Source organism: Manis pentadactyla, chromosome 4, assembly GCF_030020395.1.
Source record: "Manis pentadactyla isolate mManPen7 chromosome 4, mManPen7.hap1, whole genome shotgun sequence".
Classification (NCBI taxonomy): domain Eukaryota; kingdom Metazoa; phylum Chordata; class Mammalia; order Pholidota; family Manidae; genus Manis; species Manis pentadactyla.
The window spans coordinates 43,341,958-43,356,447 of record NC_080022.1 but is presented as its reverse complement, the minus strand read 5'-3'; the positions used below and the strand labels follow the sequence as shown (position 1 = coordinate 43,356,447).

The 14,490-nt window shown below is 44.9% G+C and overlaps 1 protein-coding gene across 2 annotated transcripts in view; it reads left to right on the top strand.

Moving 5' to 3' along the window:
- The window catches only part of GLIS1 (GLIS family zinc finger 1), a 243,125-nt gene that overhangs the window by 133,610 nt on the left and 95,025 nt on the right, over positions 1-14,490 (top strand). For both annotated transcript variants that reach the window (XM_036911159.2, XM_036911157.2), the window contains exon 3: positions 3,141-3,312. In XM_036911159.2, coding sequence (XP_036767054.2) covers positions 3,141-3,312 — 172 coding nt within the window. The remainder of the gene's footprint in view (positions 1-3,140; positions 3,313-14,490) is intronic.

The following is a 14,490-nucleotide window of genomic DNA, read 5'->3' as shown; positions in this document are numbered from 1 at the left end:
ATGGTGGGTACTGGTGACAGTGCTCACATTTTTCTGGTGGTGGCAGAATCTCTGGGACACTTATTACAGCCTCTGGTTAATTTTTAGCCTTTGAGAAAGTAGGTGGTCCTGGGGTGGCATCTGGCATGGGCTTTGGGAGATCTGGGTTCACGCCCCAACTATGCCAGGCATTGCTGTGTGACCCGAGGCAGCCACTGCTAGCTCTGGTGCTCATGTCCCTCTGCCAGATGCCAAGGCTGATGCTTTTGTCCAGGGCGCTTTGAGAGTCACCCAAGACGGGCTTAAATAGGCTGGAATCTTAAGCAGTGCCAACCTGTGACAAGAGGGGCTCTTTCCTTCCACTCTCCTAGAGCCAGCCTGCTTATTTGTTGTAGGAAAACTCTTACTGTATCCAGTGGACAAGATACAAACAGGCCCATTTGCAGATTAATGACTGTTTTTTTTTCCCACAGAGATGATGTGTTTGCATCTCCCTTGGGTAAACCACTAAACTTCTCCGTGAACTCCTCTGTGGATGGAGTGGCCTAGCCACCTAGCAGAGTTATCCCAAAGACTGAAGTTTAGGAGTCATTGTAATGGTTGTACTTGGCTGAAAAGGCCCCCCAACATTATTCTCACTGGAGTCAAAGGTGGGGAATTTTTCTCTGGGTCCCCAGTTCATCAGTTGCCTAAAAGACAGCAGGACAGAAGTTGGGCTTTGAAGTTGGAGAGATCTGGGTTTGAATTGTGGCCTGACCTCTTACAGACCCCTGAGCCTAATCTCTCCAAACCTCAACTTTTTCTCATCTGAAAAATGGCTAGAATTAGTCTGCCTCACAAGGATGGACACTTGAAAGAATAGAATGTGCCTGGCGCATAGAATGTGCCTGGCGCCTAGGAAGGGCTTGACGAACAAGCTTGATAAGTGCCAGGCTCCCTGGCACCTTCCCAGGGACCTTCTTTCCAGTATTCCATACATGCGCTGAGTGAAGGAGTAACTCCGAGGCCCCCAACGGGTCTGGTGGGTCCTGGAAGGAAGCTCAGAGCCACCTCCCCAAACCAAAGACTCTGGGAGGAGGACCCTGGCCAAACAGCGCCATGTGATGATTAAGCTCTCTCTGCTCCAACTGCTATTAGTGGTCATAAAATTATCCACAGTTTTCTGAGGACCAGGCCCAGGGTTTGCCTCAATGGGACAATAAAGTTGCATGCAGAAACGATTTGGAAAAGGCAAAGACCGCCAAGCAGAGACAGAGTTAAATGAGAGGCAGCCTGATCTCATTAACTCAGGCCATTCACATTTGTTACCAGGGATTTCTTTTTAATTAAAAAACAACCAAAAAGTTATTTAAAAATACGCTTGCAAGGGGCTGGCCATGCAGCAGCCGAAGTCAGCGGGGCGAGTGTTCCTCCCAGCAAGATGCTGCCTGGGAAGGTGACAGAGGGCCACTTCTGCGTCAGTTTTTATCTGAGCCCTCTTGAGCAGGCTAGCCTGTGCCTGGGAACCCGGAGCCTCACCTGAGCCCCTCACCTTCTGAGAGCGGTGCACTTTCATCTGCAAACTGTGAAGTATTAGGCAGGTGAATGCCTGGTACCTGCCATGAACCTCAGGCACACCGCGAGTTAGCACTGACTGTCTGGACTTGGCACAGAGGTAATCATGTGCTAAAGGGCTGCCTATGGTTGGGGAAGGTGGATCCTTGAGGATAGGGTTGGATTTGTCCCTCTAAGAGGCCACTTTTTATTACATAACAATTCTGTCCAAGTGACAGACCTGGCCAGAGATCCTGCCCAGACTGCATCTTGGGAGAGTAATTTAATCTTGAGCCTCTGCATTCTCCTCTCTGCAGTGAGGATAATACTACTCACATGGAGGGCAGTGCCGAGGCCCCAATGGGAGGGTGGTGTAAACCACCAGCCTGCACCCAGGACCTCCCACACTGCTCAGCAGATGGTGCTTCTGTTGGTCTCCCTGTCCTAACGCAGAGGGGCTGCATGTGTTCTGGTGTTAGCTCTTTGCTTACCCTCGTGGTTGAGCTTGCTTAGTGTTGATAGTATCTGGACAATACTTGGGCCTGTTTATAATATTTATTACATCTGTAAGATAATTTATGCTTTTCAAAATGCTATTTGACAATAAGAACAATTTCCATTCCTGGTGCACCTACTAGATACTAGGGGCTTTGCACCTCAGCTCTCAAAACCTCACAGCATCTCTGCAGAACCAACGTGGCTGTCTCTTCTTTACACAGGGGGCCTGAGGGTCAGCCTCGGAGGGACTTGTCTGAGCCACAGACTTGGTTGGGGGCAGCAGGACTCATTCCAAGGCCCCAAAGCCCGTGTGTTTTCCTCCTTAGCACAATCTTGCTATGTGACAAGGCCAAAAGCCTAAGAAGACCTTTTCCAGATTAACCTTCCTGACACTATAGATGAGAAAACTACAGCCCTTAGAGGAGAAGTAGCTTATAACAACCATGCCTAACATTTTTGTTGCACTTTATATAGTTTTTCAAGGGCTTTCACATCTATTGCCCCAGTTAGTCTCCATAAAAACCTAGTGGCTGGGCAAGACAGGGCATATGACAGGCTGCTGAAGCACTGTGCAGGATGCAGAGGTATGAATAATGGAATGCTGCATTTCTGTGGTGTGATGTAACTTGGAAAGCAATGTAGATTGAGCTTTGGTGATAAACAGGACAGCACCTGCTCCTTGACATACAAATGTCAGGGCCCCTTCCCCGGCCTGCTGGACAGCACAGCCCTGGACCAGCAGCCCTAGCATGTGTCTGTGCACCTTGTGAGTGCTTGGTGAGCAACATGAGGACCATAGATTGCAAGCTCCGTGAGACAGGAGTTTGGTGTCTATTCACCAGTGTTTCTTGCAACTGGAGTAGTGGTGGGTACATGGTAAGTGCTTGGCATCTGTGTAATGGTTAACTGCTGGAGCTTGGCATCCACACTGGGGGTTTTATTACTGATCCCACTGGTGATTATGGGAATACAGTGAGGTATCCCTGGTGCCTCAACTGCAGCAGGGGTCCAGTTAGTGTTGGTTCAAAGGTGCTCTCCTACACTGTACCCCAGTGACTGCTCTCTCCCTGTGCCCCTCTGCAGGTTGTCTCCACTCACTTTGCCCCCTCTTCCTGTCTTTCTCTGTATAGTGAATGGGAGCTACAGCCACTGCACCCCAGGCTCAGAGAAGAGTCTGCTGGACCTGGACCTTGCTGAGGGTCCCACCTGCCACCGGGCCCTGTTTCTCCCTGCAGGAACCCTGCCAGCCCGGGGCCACCCTCCAGCCTGCGAGAGGCTGCTGCATTTCTCCCACCCTAGCAGGTATGTGCCCCACCCACACTCATCAGCTGCCCTCTGTGGACATGTCCTGCAGGCCCCAGACCTCACCTAGTCTGCCTGCTCATGGGACAAACACACAGGGAAACTGATGCACAGGAGGGCCGGAACCAGCCAGAGCCCAGAAGCTCAACGACAGCTGCCTGGTCTAGGCCCCACACCACCTGCATTGCAGGGCCTTATGAAAGGCAGAGATTATTTTATTGAAGTGTGTTTCCCCATTTCAGAAACTGAGGTGGCTTTTTACAGAGAATCAGTAATTTCAGAAGAGGAAGATTCAGGGGTGGGATGGGGAAGGGAAGTGCAGCTCAAGGTTCATACACACTGTAGCGTCCCTGGGTGACTAATAGAGCAGAGAGGACTCACTCCTTCCCCAGGGGCCATCTTCTGCCCCAGGAAGCCACCACCCCACAGAACCCTGCCAGGTAACTATCATTCAGTGCTTGCACATTTCCAGGGATACCCACTTCTGGACAGATGTTCTATCAGATGGTGTATTGGGCTGGAATATGCCTCATGCAGCTTCTCCTGGGGTCCCAGCCAGGCCTCTGTTCCCTCTGGTTTGATGTCGGGAAAAGGCCAACCACAGACAGGCCTCTGTGCCCACCTGCTCAGCCCCAGAGCCCTCACCCCACTGCCTGTGGCTGCTGACTCAAGGCCTGTTGCATAGGTCAAAGATTCTGAAATCAGGCCCAATTGTTTCTTTGCATTTCATTCCTTTACCAGCCATTTTATCAAGCATCTACCATGTGCCAGGCACTATGGGGTGCTGAGTGCCTTGGTGAAGGAAGCAGAAATCTCGATGGAGCTTACTTTCCAGTGGGAGAGATTACAAGCAGAAGGATGCTTATTCTTCCCACATGGAATCATCTTTCTTTGAGCTACAGATTCCCTGTGGCCTTCTTTGATATTAGGGAGTATTCTGACATATAGGACATTAGTCTGCTCAGGCTGCCATAACAAAACACCACAGACTGGGTGTCTTAAACAACAGAAATTTATTTTCTCACAGTTCTTGAGGCTGGATCAAGGTGTTAGCAGGTTTGCTTTTTGCTGAGGCCTCTCTCCTTGGCTTGCAGATGGCTGCCTTCTTGCACCAGCAGGGCGTCCAAGAATTTAACTCAGTTCTGACAATATCCACCCAGAGATGGCATGAGATTCCACAGGGTAAGGGTTCATTCCTACAAGACTGCCCCATACCCTTACTTCAGATGCCAGTTGCAAACCCCAGGCTGTTACCTGGGCTTCTGACCTACTGGCTACAGAATGAAGGTTCCATTAACCTCCTCCTTGGGTTTGAATAATTTTCTAGAGTGGCTCACAGAACTCAGGAAAACACTTATATTTACTAGTTTATTAAAGGATATGAATCCATAGCCAGATGAAGAGATATATAGGACAAGGTCCTGAATGAACAAAGGAGCTTCCATCCTCATGCAGTTTGGGGCCTGGCTTAGTAGCATGTGGAAGTGTTCTGGTTCCCCAAGCATGAACACTCTCTGAAAAGGTCCAAACAGATGTTCTCTTGGGTTTTTATGGAGGCTTCCTTACACAGCATGATTGACTAAGTCACTGGCCATTGACTGGTTCAGCCTCCAGCAGTCAGGGGGTGAGACTGAAAGTTTCAACCCTTTAATCATGTGGTTGGCTCTCCTGGCAACCAGTCCCCACCATCGGGTGGGGTCCAAAAGTCACAAGACACCTAGCTTACCTTTATGGCTCTGAAGCATTTTCAGAAGCTGTGGATGGAGATCAAATATATCTGAGAAATACATTTGATCATCTGAATGGCCAAATATAAATTTCTTATAAATCATGACATTGCAACCCCCCACTGGTGTCTTTTCCTCTTATAAGGACACCAGTCATGCTAGGTCAGTCATACTAGAGGCCCTATGGCCTCATTTAACCTGAATTACTCCCTAAAGGCTCTATATCTCCAACTATAGTCACATTGGTGGTTAGGGCTTCAACATATTAATTTGGGGTGGGGGGACAATGCAGGACCCAACCAGGAGCGAGCATCTTTTAGACTTGGAGCCATGCATTGTGGCAATAGCCAGCATGTTTGTTCACTGAGGCTCCCTGCAGCAGCGTCCGGTTTCTCCAGTGAAATTCTTTCTATCTCAGGGTAGAAGCTATGCAAACCTAGAGAAAACTAAGCAATTGGGTTTTTTTTCTGGTAGAGACAATCATAAATACCATTTATCATTTTTAATGTCATTTTGACAATTTAGGGCACAGGAGAGTCTGTATCCAGAGCCCCATCCAGCATCTACCTGAGTTGCTACCCTCTCTGTTATTTATCTGACACTTCCAGATTCCCTCATTTTCCTAAAGAGAAAGAGGGTTCCAGCCCATCTCCCACACCCAGTCCTATCCTGTCCTTCTCCCTCCCACTGGATTACCTTGTGTTTGTGGGCCCTCCTCTGCATTCATGCTGACTGCTCCCCATCTCAGGCCTCTCCATCCACTGCTGAGGTCCCTGCAAGCAGCTGCCACACCAGCCCCCTTTGGATTCCCACAAGTAGCTCTCACTTCCTAAGTGGCTGCGGCTTGTGCACATTTTCCATTTAATCCTCATGCCCCCGGTGGTCCAGGCCCTGCTGTTGATAAGCAGCAACCCTGGAGTGCTTTCTCTGAACCACACACAGGGCCAAGCACTTCACATGTAGTAACTCAACTCACATCTCCACAGGGTGGAGAAACAGGCCAGAGAGGCTGCACTAGCCTGAGTTCACCCAGCCAAGGGGTGAGGAGTTTGAAGAAGCTTCAGCAATATCTTGATTTTGTCATTTCTGTGCTTAAAGTTACTGCCTACCATCACCACAGTCAGCATGCTGTTGTGTTATGCACAGTTCAAGTGCTAGTTCCATCACCAGCTCTCTGGGCAACCTTGGGCAAGAAGCTGACCCTCTCCAACCCCCTTTTCCTAGCCTGTAAGATGGGAATAGAAATAGGTGGTATGGGGAGGCACCCTGTGGCCTGGCCCCTGCCTGCCCAGCACTCTGTTCTCCTGCCCTTGCTCCCCATGGGCTAACCACTTTCCCATCTTCACATACAAGCCCTCAGAGCCCCCTGGCTCCCTTCTGTTTGCCAGGACTCTACCCACCGCTCAGCAGAGTTGAAGTGTTCCCACAGGGGTTGGTCCCCTGTCTCTACCACAAGAAAGGGAACTTTGAAGGGCAAGAACCTGGTCTGCAAACTGTCTTGTGTCCCCATCATCACCCAGCACTGAGGAAAAGACCTGTGGAGTGAATTCGCTGCCCCATAGCCCAGCTGCAGCCCCTGTGACCCAGTGGGCTCGTGGAACCTGTGAGGTCTGAGATCACCCTCCTCTCTTCTAGAGTCTCTGTTGAAGAAATACTGATTTTCCCAATTTTAGCAGGTCCCTTCTGGCATTCAGGATGACAGCCAGCCAGAAGAACATTTGAATCCTTGATACTCAGAATGCCGAAGCTGCCAGGAAATGTAATGGTCATCTGATTAGGTCATTTTACAGACGAGGAAGCTGGGGCTCCTGGTAGTAGAGTGTTGTAGGAAAATCCCGGGCTTCTGATTCAAACAGATCCAGGTTCAAATTCCTGCTCTATCACTGAGTGCCTCTGAGGGCTCGGGCCAGTTGTTTCAGTTTTCTGAAGTATAAAACAGATGGGGAACTCCCCTTGAAGAGTTTGGTCATGCATGCAGCAGATACCATGCATAGTTCTACTGTGTTAAGGTTGCATGAGGCCTCCCTTGGGCAAGTGCCTGGCATGTAGGGTTGCTCAGCGGTTGTCTGCTCTGTGTAGGGACTGAGGCTCATAATTTCTAGAGATATAATGGCAGTTGCCTGGGGTGCACAGGGCTCAGTGGCAAAGCAGGGCCTGAAAAGCTGCCTGGCCTCGTGGGACAGCAATGGCAAGCAGGGGACTGCCTCAGCTGGTGTTTGGAGCCAGGAGACATGAAGGCTTGACCTGTCCCCTCCCTGCCCCATGCCCTTTGAGGTTTTGCTGTCTCCTATTCAGGTAACTCAGCCACAAGTCACTACAGCTGTTCTCTTCTCCTGGTTAGTCGTTTTAACCTAATGTTGTTTTTAAAGGAATTGCTCTGAACAGGTGCTTACCTGGCTGCCCACCTCTGCCAGGCCCAGGATGGGTACCATGCAAGGAACAGCTATGCTTTTACTTTTTATTAAAGTTTACAAAGTCACAACTTGTATTTCATATCTTTAAGTTACTCAGAGCTTTCTGCTGGCAATAGTGGGTCCAGAGTCCCCCGCTCTGGGAAGGGTGTGTGTGTGTGTGTGTGTGTGCACGCTGCCTGCTTCGGAATCCAATGGGCAGGAAAGAGAGGCATCTGCTGAGTGAAGTGTAGAATTATCCGCATGCAGCTGGGAAACTAACAGAGGAGCCAAGCCTTTACCCCGGGGGCACTCAGGGCAGTTGTCTGCACAGGAGACACATACACACCCAGGAGACAGGTGCCTGCGTTCTGGTCCAAGCCAGACCACTGGTTGCTGCTCATGATAGCAGGCTACACTGCACTCTCTGGCTCCTTTCCTATCCGTGGGGTCACGGTCCTGGAGTCCAGCTCTCTGAGAGCTCTGGGCTCCTCCTTTCCTTCTCCCTGTCCCTTCCTCCTGCACCTCATGGCTGCAGCTGGGGAGCCTACAGCTGCAGGGAGCCAGAGAGGGAGCGGCTGGAGCTGTAGGGTCACACTGGGAAGCAGGGGCAGGGGATGACCCCACAGCTCTGGCTCCCAAGAGCTCCAGGACAGCAACAGTAATAGGTAGTAGGGAGGCCCTGTTTGCCTGCCATCTTTCTAGTGGGTTGTTACAGAGTCTGTCATCTCATATGATCCTGGCAGCCACCCTCTGAGGTAGGGAAGGTTTGGCCTTATTTCACAGGTGAGGAAACTAAGGCTCAGACAGGCCCAAAGACATATGGGGTGTCCTAGTCACACTTTGGACACCTAAGCAGGCTTCCTGCCAAGGCAGCCGGAATGGTCTTTTCTGACCCTCAGCCCATTGTCACCTTGCTGTGACCAGCAGGCTATGTGTCTGTCTGCACTTAATTGTACTACATTTGGGAAAGATCTTCTCTAGTAACTCATGTACTATATGTGTGATAAGGACTGCACCATGTCTGGCCGTGCCCATCACACCATGCTCACTGTAAGGAGGAAAACCGTTCAAATGTTGGGGTGAGGAGAGAGTCCCAGAGTGCCTTGCCCAGGTTTGCTCAACTGGGAGTGGCCAACCCTGGCCTCTGACCCTGGTCTTCTGCCTCCCACATGCTGCCCATGGCTTCTCCCCAAAGTTGCATTTTATGCAACCATAGTGTCTGGGCTTGAAATTCTGGGGTGCCCCCAGGAGAGGCTTTTCCTCATTTATTCCTAGGGTGCCCCCCATACCCCTAACCACTGAAATTCATAGTAGAAAGGACAGATTATCAGGGCAAAATGTCACACAACATTTTTATAAATTGAGAGAGACTATAAAAAATTTAAAAAGATCTAAAAGACAAGTAGGCAGAATTTAAAACAAACTAGACCTGGAGTCCCTTAAAATTCTGGCCTCAGCCTTTTTCTTCCAGAACTCACTACAGGCATATTGCAGAGATATCTCAGGGTTGGTGCCAGATCACCACAATGAAGCAAATTTTGCAATGAAGTGAGTCAAATGAATTTTGCATATAAAAGTTATGTTCACACTATACTATAGTCTGTTAAGTGTGCAATCGCATTTTATCTGAAAAAACAATGCACATACCTTAATTTAAAAATATTTTACTGCTAAAAAATGCTAACCATCACCTGACCTTTGAGTGACTCACAGTGCTTTTGCTGATGGAGGCTCTTGCCTCGTTGATGATGGCTGCTGACTGATCAGGGGTAGTGGTTGCTGAAAGGTGGGGTGGCTGTGGCAATTTCTTAAAATAAGGCAACACTTAATTTGCTGTATTGATGGACTCTTCCTTTCACAAATGATTTCTCTGTAGCATGCCATGCTGTTTAATAGCATTTTATGCACAGTAGAACAACTTTCAAAATAGGAGTCAATCCTCTCAAACCCTGCCACTGCTTCATCAATAAGTTTGTATAATATTCTAAATCCTTTGCCATCATTTCAACAATCTTCACAGCATCTTCACCAGGAGTAGATTCCTTCTCAAGAAACCCCTTTCTTTGCTGGTCCATAAGAATCAACTGCTCACCTGTTCAAGTTTTATCATGAGATGCAGCAGTTCACTCCCATCCTCAGGCTCCGCTTCTAGTTCTAGTTCTCTTGCTGTTTCCACCACATCTGCAGTTACTTCCTCCTCATAAGTCTTGAACCCCTTGAAGTCATCCTTGAGGGTTGGAATCAACTGATTCCAAATTCCTGTTAATGTTGATATTCTGGCCTGTTCCCATGTCCTTAATCGCATCAGGAATGGTGAATCCTTCCCAGGAGGTTTTCAATTTACTTTGCCCAAATCTATCAGAGGAACCACTGTATGGAAGCTATAACCTTATGAAATATATGTCTTAAATAATAAAACCTGAAAGTCAGAATTGCTCCTTGACCCATGGGCTACAGAATGGATGTTGTGTTAACATGTGTGAAAGGAATATTAGTCACATTGTCCATCTCCATCAGAGCCCTTGGGTGACCAGATGCATTTTCAGTGAGGAGTTTTATTTTTTTTTATTAAGGTATAATTGATATACAATCTTATAAAGGTTTCACATGGCAACATTGTAGTTATTACATTCACCCATATTATCAAATCCCCCCATACACACCCCATTGCAGTCACTGTCCATTAGCATAGTAAGATCCTATAGAGTCACTACTTGTCTTCTCTGTGCTATACTGCCTTCCTTCCCTGTGATTCCCCTACATTATGTGTGCTAATCATCAAATGCCCCTTAATCCCGTTCTCCATCCCTCCCCACCCACTTTCCTTTTGTAACTACTAGTCCCTTCTTAGAATCTATGAGCCTGCTGTTGTTTTGTTTCTTCAGTTTTGCTTTGTTGTTACACTCCACAAATGAGTGAAATCATTTGGTACTTGTCTTTTTCCACCTGGCGTATTTCACTAAGCATAATACCCTCTAGCTCCATCCATGTTGTTGCAAATGGTAGGATTTGTTTTCTTCTTATGGCTGAATAATATTCCATTGTGTATATGTACCACATCTTTTTTATCCATTCATCTACTGATGGACACTTAGGTTGCTTCTATTTCTTGGCTATTGTAAATAGTGCTGTGATAAACATAGGGGTGTATATGTCTTTGAATCTGTGATCTTGTTTTCATTGGGTAAATTCCTAGGAGTGGAGTTCCTGGGTCAAATGGTATTTCTATTTTGAGTTTTTTGAGGAACCTCCATATTGGATTCCACAATGGTTGAACTAATTTACATTCCCACCAACAATATAGGAGGATTCTTCTTTCTCCACATCCACGCCAGCATTTACTGTTCTTTGTCTTTTGGATGTTGGCCATCTTAACTGGTGTGAGTTGATATCTCACTGTGGCTTTAATTTGCATTTTCCTGACAATCAGCAATGTGGAGCATCTTTTCATGTTCCTGATGGCCATCTGAATTTCTTCTCTGGAGAAGTGTCTCTGCCCATTTTTTAATTGGGTTATTTGCTTTTTGGGTGTTGAGGCATGTGAGCTCTTTATATAGTTTGGATGTTAACACCTTGTCGGATATGTCATTTACAAATATATACTCCCATATGGTTAGATGCCTTTTTGTTCTACTGATGGTGTCTTTTGCTGTACAGAGGCTTTTTAAATGGATATAGTCCCATTTGTTCATTTGTGCCTTTGTTTCCCTTGCCCAAGGAGATGTGTTCAGGAAAAAATTGCTCATGTTTATATTCAATAAATTCTTGCCTATGTTTTCTTCTAATATTTTTATGCTTTCATGACTTACATTCAGGTCTTGGATCCATTTCAAGTTTACTTTTGTGTATGGGGTTAGGCAGTAATCCAGTTTCATTCTCTTACATGTAGCTGTCCAGTTTTGCCAGCACCAGTAGTTGAAGAAGCTGTCATTTCCCCATTGTAATGTCCATGACTCCTTTATCATATATTAATTGGCCATATGTGTTTGGGTTTATATCTGGGCTCTCTATTCTGTTCCATTGGTCTATGGGTCTGTTCTTGTGCCAGTACCAAATTGTTTTTATTACTGTGGCTTTGTAGTAGAGCTTGAAGTCAGGGAGCATAATCCCCCCAGCTTTATTCTTCCTTCTCAGGATTGCTTTGGCTATTTGGGGTCTTTTGTGGGTTCCATATGAATTTTAGAACTATTGGTTCCAGTTTGTTGAAGAATTCTGTTGGTATTTTGATAGGAATTGCATTGAATCTGTAGATTGCTTTAGGCAGCATGGCCATTTTAACTGTATTAACTCTTCCTATCCAAGAGCACAGAATGTGTTTCCATTTATTGGTGTCTTCTTTAATTTCTCTCATGAGTGTCTTACAGTTTTCAGGGTATAGGTCTTTCACCTCCTTGGTTAGGTTTATTCCTAGGTATTTTATTTTTGATGGACTTGTGAATGGAATTGTTTTCCTGATTTCTCTTTCTGCTAGTTTATAATTAGTGTATAAGAGTGCAACAGATTTCTGTGTATTGATTTTGTATCCTGCAACTTTGTTGAATTCAATTATTACTTCTAGTAGCTTTTGGGTGGATTCATTAGGGTTTTTATGTACAATATCATGTCATCTGCCAACAGTGACAGTTTAACTTCTTCCTTACCAATCTGGATGCTTTTATTTCTTTGTGTTGTCTGATTGCCATGGCTATGACCTCCAGTACTATGTTGAATAAGAGTGAGGAGAGTGGTTTTCCTTGTCTTGTTCCCAATCTTAGAGGAAAAGCTTTCAGCTTTTCACTCTGAAGTATGATGTTGAGTGTGTGTTTGTCATATATGGCCTTTATTATGTTGAGGTATTTGCCCTCTATACCCATTTTGTTGAGAATGTTTATCATGAATGGATGTTGAATTTTATCAAATGCTTTTTCAGCATCTATCAAGATGATCATGTGATTTCTATCCTTCTTTTTGTTGATGTGGTGTGATGATGTTGATGGATGTTTGAATATTGTACTATCTTTGCATCCCTGAAATAAATCCTACTTGATCATGATGGGTGATCTTTTTGATGTATTTTTGAATTTGGTTTGCTAATATTTTGTTGAGTATTTTTGCATCTATGTTCATCAGGGATATTGGTTTGTAATTTTCTTTTTTTGTGGTGCTTTGCCTGGTTTTGGTATTAGAGTGATGAGTTTGGAAGTATTCCCTCCTCTGCTACTTTTTGGAAAACTTAAAGGAGGATGGGTATTAGGTGTTCTCTAAATGTTTGATAAAATTCAGTGGTGAGGCCATCTGGTCCTGGAGTTTTATTCTTAGGTATTTTTTTGATTACCGGTTCAATTTCATTGCTGGTAATTGGTATGTTCAGATTTTTCTGTTTCTTCTTGGGTCAGTCTTGGAAGGTTGTATTTTTCTAGAAAGTTGTCCATTTCTTCTAGGTTACCCAGCTTGTTAGCATATAATTTTTCATAGTATTCTCTAATAATTCTTTGTATTTCTGTGGAGTACATAGTGATTTTTCCTTTCTCATTTCTGATTCTATTTATGTAAGTAGACTTTTGTCTTGATAAGTCTGGCAAGGGTTTATCTATTTTGTTTATTTTCTCAAAGAACCAGCTCTTGGTTTCATTGATTCTTTCTTTTGTTTTATCCTTCTCATTTTTATTTATTTCCATTCTGATCTTTATTATGTCCTTCCTTCTATTGACTTTGGGCCTCCTTTGTTCTTCTTTTTCTAGTTTCATTAATTGTGAGTTTAGACTGTTCAACTGGGATTGTTCTTGTTTCTTAAGGTAAGCCTATATTGCTATATACTTTCCTTTTAGAACTGCCTTCCCTGCATCTCACAGATTTTGAGGTGTTGAGTTGTTGTTTTCATTTGTCTCCATATATTGCTTGATTTCTGTTTTTATTTGGTCATTGATCCATTGATTATTTAGGAGCATGTTGGTAAGCCTCCATGTGTTTGTGGGCTTTTTTTGTATTCTTTGCATAATTTATTTCTCGTTTCATACATTTGTGGTCTGAGAGCTGGCTGGTACAATTTCAATCCTTCTGAATTTACTGACGCTCTTTTGTGTCCTAGTGTGTGATCTAGAAAATGTTCCATGTACACTTGAGAAAAATGTATATCCTGCTGCTTTTGGATGGAGTGTTCTGTAGATGTCTGTTAGGTCCATCTGCTCTAATGTGTTGTTCAGTGCCTCTGTCTCCTTACTTATTTTCTGTCTGATTGATCTGTCCTTTGGAGTGAGTGGTGTGTTGAAGTCTTCTAAAATGAATGCATTGCATTTTATTTTCCCCTTTAATTCTGTTAGTATTTGTTTCACATACTTAGGTGCTCCTATGTTGAGTGCATGGATATTTATATGGTTATATCCTCTTGTTGGACTGACCCCTTTATTATTATGTAATATCCTTTTTGTCTCTTGTGACTTTCTTTGTTTTGAAGCCTATTTTGTCTACACAAGTACTGCAACTCCTGCTTTTTTCTCCCTATTAGTTGCATGAAATATCTCTTTCCATCCCTTCACTTTAGTCTATGTATGTCTTTAGATTTGAAGTGAGTCTCTTGTAGGCAGCATACAGATGGGTCTTATTTTTTTCTCCTTTCTGTAACTCTATGTCTTTTGATTGTTGCATTCAGTCCATTTACATTTGGGGTGATTATCAATAGATATGTACTTATTGCCATTTCAGGCTTTGGATTTGTGGTTACCAAAGTTTAAAGGGAAGCTTCTTTACTATCTAACAGTCTCCCTTAACTCATTATGCTATTTCAAACACAACCTAAAAGTTTTTTTCTCCCTTCTTTTTCTTCTTCCTCCACTATCTATATATTAGGTGTCATATTCTGTACTCTTTGTGTGTCCTTTGACTGGCTTTGTGAGTAGTTGATTTAATTTTGCATTTTCTTAACAATTAACTGGTCCACTTCCTTTACTGTGGTTTCATTTTGTCTGGTGACAGCTTTTTAGCCTTAGGAGCACTTCCATTTATAGCAGTCCCTCCAAAGTATACTATAGAGATGGTTTGTAGGAAGTAAATTCCCTCAACTTTTACTTATCTGAAAATTG